General features: G+C 45.2%; 1 protein-coding gene across 2 annotated transcripts; it reads right to left on the reverse strand.

Annotated features, from left to right (window-relative positions):
- Positions 1 to 547: 547 nt before the first annotated feature.
- CNOT8 (CCR4-NOT transcription complex subunit 8) lies at positions 548 to 8,658 on the reverse strand. Of its 2 annotated transcripts, none has more exons than XM_065690772.1 (7): positions 8,560 to 8,658; positions 7,171 to 7,368; positions 5,383 to 5,576; positions 3,850 to 4,011; positions 2,895 to 3,039; positions 2,173 to 2,283; positions 548 to 1,843 (listed from the first exon to the last, which is right to left on the reverse strand). In XM_065690772.1, exons 2-7 carry the CDS (start codon positions 7,285 to 7,287, stop codon positions 1,694 to 1,696), a joined length of 879 nt encoding a protein of 292 aa, XP_065546844.1. In that variant the 5' UTR covers positions 7,288 to 7,368; positions 8,560 to 8,658; the 3' UTR covers positions 548 to 1,693. The 2 variants fall into 2 exon arrangements, with proteins under 2 accessions (XP_065546844.1, XP_065546845.1); XM_065690773.1 differs by lacking the exon at positions 8,560 to 8,658 and adding an exon at positions 8,434 to 8,512.
- Between the last annotated feature and the right edge of the window lie 806 nt (positions 8,659 to 9,464).

Below are 9,464 nucleotides of genomic sequence, written 5' to 3' on the forward strand. Positions count from 1 at the left end.
AAGACCTGTTCCAGCAGACTTGCTACTGATAATTTCCTGCTCCAGGCTGAGTAAAGCCTCAGAACAACCTGAAGAGCAGTAGATGAATGCTGGGGGTTATACTACAAGATGTGTTAATGCAGCAAACTGCTGCCACTAACTTCAACTTGCCACAGTCTGTGCAAAGAATTTGCAAACCAGGAGGGGGAGCCAGTGCTTCACCGAACAGCCTCTTGCCCTTCAAGCAGTAAATTTAGAGGGAGCACAAGAACTTCACACAGAACACGAGTGAAACAGCTTTGGCTAATACTACACTGAAAGAACACTCAACATCACCAGCTGTGCTAAGGTGAGCAGGAAGAGAGCACCAGTTCCCCAAAGAGAGCTTGAGCTCAACCTCCATCAGCTCCTGTACAATAACCTCAAAAGCAGATTTTACTAAGAACTACCACAGCAACACATCATAAATGGTAAAAGAAAGTTGAGCATCTTTGAGCATGTATCACAACTTCAGATAAAGACTCAATTTTGGGAATTTCAGTGCTTGATGGAAAATCCAAACCAAAACCTGGTTTAAAAAAAAATTTATTTTACAAAAATTAAAAACAAGTAGTATTTACAAGCATTTGAAAAACTAGCTCTAAACCTCATCTCCTACTCATGGATCAGTTAAGCTTGTTTAAAATGCAAGATAAAGTCTTCACATTTTAAGCTTGCCATGTCCAAAAGGGTTAAAGGGGCTTTTAAGAAATATTAGAGCTGTTGAAAATAGAATAGCTCATTGTTTAAAAAGTCAGAATCCCAAATTGTTCATCCTCTAATGACTTCAGATGTTTATAATAAAAAGAAAGGGAGCTGTTTCATTTGTTGTTAATCAGACAGACAGTAAAATTAGGGGCTGGAGAAGAGGAACAAGTATTGATCCTGAAGTTCTTGTGTTGCAAGGAGAAGAATAAAATTTGGAGGTTAAGTGAAAACTAAAGTCAAAGGATTGGTCCAAGTCTCTGCCAAAGGCAAACTTCTAGGCCTCAAGCTATTTCCAGAACAGTTTCTTAATACCCGTAAGAACTAAGCTGAGGCTCAGTGTGGGTCAACCTGTACCACACAGAATTAGAAACTACGGAGAGCTGCTCAAATCAGTTCCAGGAATATCCATCCCCAATGTTGTTCAAGCAAATCTCTGAATATTTTTAGCTGCAAGGATCATTTTTAATGTCACTGTTTCCAAACCTCCGCAGTGATCAAAGGGAGACATTTCCACAGACTACACCAAGATAAAATAAGCAACACATGAGGTGAAGCACCCTCACAACATGCGGAAGTTTTAAAATAAGCTTTATAAAGCACAATTTACAAATCTGTGTGCATGTCTGTGTCCATTTTCACTGCATTTCCATACCCTCAGCCCTACTCAATATTCTACCCTTCCTTGCAGATTCTGTACAGTATAAAGAGGAAAAAAACAGAGGTATATACAGTATGTTCTTTTGCCCTTGGTATTAAAAAGATGGCAAACCACAAATGCTGGCATTAGGAATTCAGTCAACTCTCTTGTGGGTTTCAAATGAAGATGTTGCTCTTCAGCAGAACTACAGGCCTTGTGCAGGCTGGATGTGCTGTAGATGCCTTTTGTTTGAGACAGTATTAGGGAAAATGGTTGAGGACAGCAGCTGCCACTATGGTAAAACCACGTTGTGCTGACGGATGCCGCTCATCATGGCTGCATGTTGTTGATAATAGCCAAAATGCTCATTTTCTCCTGGGCTGAGTCCACATCTTCATTCTGTTTCTGAGCCACTCCTGTGCCGAGGCCATACAGCCGCCCACAGTACTTTGCATCATCAATTGTATCCTCAAAAAACAACTGCAGGTTAAGAAAAGGAAGAAATGGGTGTTGTTTAGCTGTGCCTGCAAATCAGAAAGCTCCCAATGTAAATTAAACAGCTTATTTGAAGTCAGCCACCTCTACGATGCAGCATGTGAATTAAAGGAGGTACATGAAAGAGGAGTAAACAAGTGTGTCCCAATATCAACACTTCCTATTGTTGACAGTTTGAAGTGTGATGGCCACAAAGCTCAAAAAAAAGCACCCCCCCCCCCTCAAAAAACCAAAAGAAAAACCACGTTGTGCACATTGACATTTATGGATAGGAACTGGAGAAAGGAAAATTGTACAGAAAAACACCACAGTACCTCTTTCATTCTGAAGAATGCCATTCCCGTGAGGAGAGAGTCCGATCCTGCCTGGTGCTGTCGTCCAATTCGCTGCAAATCCAGCTGATCCGCCACCTCCTGAAGGCCACCCTGCAATGAGAACATGACAGTGTTTATGTTGGAAGACCCATCTCTTACCAGAATTGCCACACTTTTCCAAAGCGTGCTGAGCGAAACACAGTAGTAAATACTGTTCAAGAATGCATACTCATCCCAAATTCAGGAACCTTGCTTTCCTGCTGCAGATACTTGAGATGACTGTGGGTACATTCATAGGTTATAAACGCTGGCCCTCTCTCTCCCTCCCCTCCCTCAAACAAGGCTGTGATTCAGTAGATAAGTTATTTTCAAGCCTCTGAGTGTCTACCAGTTAATCAAGTCATGGAGCAGTTCATGTAAGAAATACTCCACCTTGCACGGGGAAGATAAGCAATGCTGCATTGTAATTAGTCTCTAACATTACTGATACACAAACCGGAAGGTTATGGGAACATCCCCTATGTAAATACATATTGATAAGACTAAAGCCAGAGAGGCATTATCTATGATATACCAACTTAGTCATAGGTGCTTATGTGTGACTATGAGCATTTATACACATTCCAGTTCAAGGATGACATATGCAGCAGTTCTGTCACTTGGCTTTACAATTTACAGGGTTGATGCCTGTCATCACTTGCTTGCTAGGGACATACAAGTACCTTGAGGTTTTTGCAGCTCTTCATTAAGTACTTTACATCATAGATAGATGGGAAGAAAAGGTTCAAGATATGGAAAAATTCATGTTCCTCTTCTGGTAACCTGGAATCTGTCAACAACTTCACCATGTAGCCAAAGTCATAACCACTGAAAACAAAAAGAAACCAGATAAGCAGAAAACACCTACACTCGGTACCAATATCTCGTTTTTCACAAGAGTTTTAAGTGCTGTAGCTTTCAGACCTTCACATTTTCTGACATTCATAAAACTTCTCTGGATCAGAGCCAGAATTCACCCTGATCATCTATGTCAATGTAGGACTTCCAAATGCTCCCTGGGTGCCTCGCTAACCTCTTGTGGAACAGCTAAGCCACTGCGAAGAACAAACTTTTCTTCCCAACACTGCAAGTTTCTGTAACTATGGGCAAAAGAGAAAAGCAGGAAACGCTGTAAGCATCTGTTGTCACTATCTCCTCCTCTCTCAAGTCCTTTCACTTGCGATGGTATCAAGGACCAGAGGATTTGTCATCAAGTTGCTTGAAACTCTACAAGAAAGATATCTTAGCTACACAGATTTACATAAACACAAGATGGAAGTTGGGAACACCATCAACACTATAAGGAAGAAGAAACAAAACCCTTACTTTACAATGCACAGAAGTTACTAAGCGTAGAAATCGTATTTCAGCTTCTTCCATAGAGGAAGACTGTAGCAGCAAACGGATTTGCAAGCAATGCATACACAAAATCCAGACCAGAGCAAGTGCTAGTACAAAAATCAACTGCCAACTGCCTTGGCTTCTTAAACTTGGCCTTCATATCTTTAAGCTCATTTTAAGAGCTGCAGAGCTGGTAATTCTCCCTAGAATCTGTGTCAGTCTCCATGGACAAAAGCAGCAGCATTTCAATCAAAAAGATTTCCCATTTGCCAGCATCAGTGACCATCCCAGACCTACCTGTGGAAGGACAGCCACTTCACACTGTCACTAAGCACGACCCCAGATGTCATAAGCAACTCAGCAAAATGAAGAGTATCGATCCCTTCTTCTTCATGCTTCTGGAACTGCAGCCCAGAGCTGGCGAGGAGGTCTATGGAATCCTGAGAGTACATGTCCTCCCTGAAGGAGAAAATCAGCTTTGCACTTCAGGTGTTACCAAATTTCATCAGTTTTAAAACCACTGCTGCAGCCTCCTACATCTCTAACAACCTGCTCTGCTGTCAATAATTCTGTTGCTACTGGAAATTCCAAAGATTCCTCTGTAGAACTGAATGACTTCGAGAAATGTCACTTCCGCATGACAAACGGAAGCACCATAGATAAGAGCCCAAAGAAAAGGGGAATTCTCTCATGTAGGCAGATGTGCAACTCCAAAGCACTGAGCATCATTCCTGTCTACATTTTTCTTTTTCACTTCACAGCACACAGCACCGTATCATCATCTCCAGCTCTATCTCTGTGAGTAAACAAAATTGCCTAACACTTGACTCAGGAAGGAAGGCAGGGATGAGTGATGAGACGCTTGGTGGAGAGCTGAGCAGGAACCCAACTTCCACACTGGTTGGTTTCATTCGAGGGTTAGGGGAGGGAAGGACGTGACAACACACAGCAAAATTCAGGCCAAATATGATAATGGAGTCACATGAAGTGATCACACTATGCAAACTTCACTGCGATTTCAATACTTGAAGAGGCTCACAAGTTTGTGGAAGTACAGATTGCAACTGTTGGGTTCAAGAACCAGATGATCAGCACACACTAGCTATGAGGTTTTGGCATGTTCTCCAATGACAGTTCCATAAAAACACTGATTGATTTCCTAGAAATGTGTGGGTTTGCCCTCTATTTCCAGGCAGCTCTAGTGGTAATTATGCCGAATTTACAATTTACAATTACTTTACAATTACAGGGACAGGGATAATGAAACTTGTTTCAACTGAAACCCAGGATATTGCAGTATGGAGGAGACAAGAACAACTGCCACACTCCATTGAGCAAGACCCATTCTCCTGAATCTGGTGTGACAACTAGATCAACATTCTTCTTTAGATCCCAGTTTATATTTTAGCAAGGATCTTTAAAGAGGTATTTTTCTTTCTGCTGAAAACAGCACATCCATGTATTTTTAGCAGAAGGAGATAGATTTATCTATATATTCATATATAGATACGTATACGACACATATAAAGTTTCAGACTTTAACAGTGTTCTGGAAAAAAAATTTAAGGAACACAGAACTACAGGGAAAGGGTATTAAGGGTGTCAAGGGAAAGGGTATTAAGGATAGGATTCTGGCACAGCTTTGGCTTCCAGAAATACTGCAAACTCCATTCATGCCACAGCAGTTTCCCACAAAAATCTGTGTTAGAATCTGAACATTTATTGCTTAGAACCTGCCAGTAATGAACACACAGACACCTATATTTGCAAAGGAAAGCATCACTTCAGCAGGAGAGAAAAGGCAATTATTCCAGAGCTCAGAAGACTCACGTGAGGTTGAATTTGAAGTTGAACTGCCAGGTATTGATCCCGGAGGGATATTCTCCTTTCTCATTTGTGAAAGTCAGGCCAAGCTGGATAATTTTCAGCAGGTCAACGTTACACCGAAGGAGCTGGTACTGATAGTCTATGGAGCTGCGGAATTCCCCAATCGGCCTTACAACAACTCCAGGAAACTCCGTGTCCTAGGAGAAGGAAAAAGCTTATTGCACCACTTGTTCTACTAGGAGTCATTACTGTCACTCTATACAGAGTCTACTCAGTTCCACACTCACAGGTCTCAGCACTGCATTCCCTGAATTGTTTTGTAAAAATCACTTCCCCCACCCCCCCAGCCTTTTTTCATATTCATAAAGGTTTTAAACTGCTACATGTCAGACACTAAAAAAACCCCACACAACTTGTTAACCATTCCATTCATGTAATAGTTCTTGCAGTTTTTATTCCACAACAAAAATGTTACAAACTCATCCAGTATGCACTACTGTATTATCTAAACACCTTTCTTGCAAAGGACTCTCTCGTTTTCCCTAAATCTACTAAAATGGACTCTTACTTATTCAGTGTTCTTTCATGTTCTAAATACAAGTTAAATTCAGCACTCTGACCATCTTCATTTGACAGTCCAGATGGTGATAACCCACCTGGTTTTGAGGAACAGCCAATGCCTACATGAACAAACACTACTACCAATCAAAACAGACCTTAACAACAGAGCAACCATCAAGCAGATGAAAAACATTTTACTTGGCCAGTGACCATGAGCTATCTTTGCTGAAAACCCAATTTTCACACTATTTTTACTCTCAGATGAGGTCATGTCACTTCTACTGACTAGAGTGTGTGCAAAATCTTTCATGAAGGATCCAGTGCTGTGTATGTGGCAAAATCTCTCCCAGGTTCAAGATCTCTGTGTGTCCACTCTGGCAGCATAGCTGCTAACACAGGTCACAAGCACACTCTCAGCAAGATCAAACAGAGGCAAGATAGCCCATTTCCCACTGACATATGGTAACAAAAAAATCACATTCACTTACACAGCTGTGTTCTACTCTGAAATACCACACACTCTGTGCTGGCATGAGGTTTTATGCCATGCTTTTATTTAGGACTTCTCATATCTTGAAGTTTAGTGTTCCTAAGCAAAATTAGTGTAACTTCCAGTATCATAACTAACCCCAGTTATCTATGTAAACAACCGACTCCAGCCAAGACTTTAAGAGCAGGAAGAGATTCCTCCCACCTGGGGGAGATTCCGGTCTTCTTAAACAGACCTTTCTGAACATGCTGTTGTACTTACAGCCAGAATGTTTCTCTTCCCTAAGAATCAACATCTGAGCTCACTGAAAGCCCAGCTGACTAGTCAGCAGCCCAGCTGACTAGCTGTCACTTCCAGACTTTTTGTCCTACAGGACCACAGCACCTCCCACAACCAAACAGAGAAAGACATTCAAAAGACAAATACAGTGGTGGAGAACTAAAGATTTATACGCAATTGTACATCTGGCCCATTTCATTTTTCTGCTGTGCAAGCTCATAAATTATGAATAGATAAATATTGAGTGAATTCATGTTTTTAAGGTGTATAATTCTCCCCTTCCATTCAATCCATACTCAGCACTACTTGTATTAGACTCCAGAAAGCTTCTACTGAACAGCTTTCTACCTTCTTACCACTTCTAGCTCAGTTTGACTCAGTTTCTCACTCAAGAATCAACTTCTTCCTCTACCCCCAAAATCCCTTGACTAAGGCAACTAGATCCAGTATAAAACACTTACCATTGCAATGTAGCTGTAACTCAGAACAATCTCTCGGATTTTCCTCATCTCTTCCTCCAGGTTGTTTGCCCACACCTCACAGATCACCTGGCTGTTCTCTGCCAGAGCTGCCGGCATCTTGCAGGGACCGGAGGAAAGGGAAGGATGCTGAATTCAGATGAAGGGTTGAATTGCAAACTGTGCGATCTTATCGGTGTGCTGTGTTAAAGAGATCAATAAATAATGCTTTATACGAAGAAATAGCTACATATAAGAATGAATTATCAGCTGGAGTCAGTCACACTTCCATTTTCAGCTTCAAAATAGCCCATTAACGTTTATACCAATGTTTTTTCTTGCTTTTATTGCCTCCCATAAACACACTGAGAGAGATCTAGAGCATCCGTTCAGGTTACAGGAGCAGACGTGCAATTAACAGAGCAGCTATGCATCAAGAGAATCATTCTCCCCGTCTATTTCTCCTGTTATAAGATCAGAAACTTGCGGCCATCAGCTGTACAAGCAGGGAATCCTGATGTTTAACATTCACCTACTGGAACAGCTTTCAGAAACAGCCACACAACGCTTACGGACCGCACTGACAGACACCACCTCCTCCGGCGTAACCCGGGAAACGCCGAGGTGAGGTCTTTCAGTTTACACTAACGGCAGCTTCAGCGGTAAACCGCTGGCTGTTCACCATTCCCTGCACCAACACGGGCACAACGACGCCAGCCTCTGTCATAGGCGGGAGGGAGGGAGCTCAATGAGGCCGGGGCGCAGCTCAACGCTGCCAGGGGAACACAATGCGGCCGCGGGGGTTCAATGAGGCCGGGGGGGGGCTCAACGCTTACGGTGGAGCCGCGCTGGTGCCCGCTCTCCCCCAGCTCTCCCTCAGCTCTCCCCCAGCTCTCCCCCAGCTCTCCCCCAGCTCTCCCTCAGCTCTCCCCCAGCTCTCCCCCAGCTCTCCCCCAGCTCTCCCCCAGCTCTCCCCCTGCTCTCCCTCAGCTCTCCCTCAGCTCTCCCCCAGCTCTCCCTCAGCTCTCCCCCAGCTCTCCCCCAGCTCTCCCTCAGCTCTCCCCCAGCTCTCCCTCAGCTCTCCCCCAGCTCTCCCTCAGCTCTCCCCCAGCTCTCCCTCAGCTCTCCCCCAGCTCTCCCTCAGCTCTCCCTCAGCTCTCCCCCAGCTCTCCCCCTGCTCTCCCTCAGCTCTCCCCCAGCTCTCCCCCAGCTCTCCCTCAGCTCTCCCCCAGCCGCGGAGGCCCCGGTCCAGCCTCCTCCCCGCACCTGCTCGCGCGCGGGGCGCCGCTCTAGCCCTCTGTCCCCCCCGCGACTCGTCTGCTCCGCCGCTCCCCATCGCCATTCCCTATCCGTAACACACCCCCCCCCCGCCTTACACACACACCCCCCTACCTGCCCGGAAGCCCGGGCCCGACCAGCCCCTGCGCATGCGCAATACGCCCGTTCCCCCCCTCCCCATTCAGCACTCTGAGGGGAAAGGGCGGGGTTCCGCTTGGCCGGTTTCGGCGGGAGGGGAGTTGGTTTGCCTCTCGCGAGACTTCCGTGGAAGCCACCCCGTGGCGCGCGGCCGAGTAGCGGCCGCGCGCGCGCGTTCCCGCGGAGGTGAAAAGGGGAGGGGGGTGAACGGCACGCGGGGGTGTGCGCTCAGTGCGCCTGCCCACAGCCGAGCCTTCTAGCCCTGCGCACCCCCCCGGGCGGGTAATGGGATCGCCCGGGTTTCCCGAAGAGGGAGCCCGGGCGAGTCCATTCGCCGCACTTGGGGGGGGGGGGTAAGGGTGGTAGGTGTGCCCCTCTGCCTGGGGAACACTGCCAGGGCTGGGGCAGCCACAGGTTCTCTGGGCATCTTGTGCCAGAGCCTCACCACCCACACAGGGAAGAGCTTCTCCCTTATATCCAGCCTAAATCTCCCCTGCTTAAGCTTGAACCATCACCCCTCATCCTATCACTACAGTCCCTGATGAGCAGTCCTTCCCCGGCATCCTTGTATGCCTCGTTCAGATACTGCTATTTAAATTGCTATTTAAATATTTGAATGGCTATTTAAATGCTGTTTAAATTACATTAGCACAGATGTCTGTATTCAATAAAGCAGCATAATATAACTTCTTGTGTAACAGAGCTGCGGAAGGTTGCTTTGCTAGCTGATGCTGACAGCAGATACGCGATTTATTTGGAAGCTTGTCTACTATAATTAAGCTTAGAGAGTATTTCCTTTCTTTGAGAGTGCAGGGTTCTGGACAGGGTTGTATTTGCTATCAAATAATGCAGTACTGGTACTGATGCAGAACTGGCCATCT

Source organism: Lathamus discolor, chromosome 10 (assembly GCF_037157495.1).
Source record: "Lathamus discolor isolate bLatDis1 chromosome 10, bLatDis1.hap1, whole genome shotgun sequence".
NCBI lineage: Eukaryota > Metazoa > Chordata > Aves > Psittaciformes > Psittacidae > Lathamus > Lathamus discolor.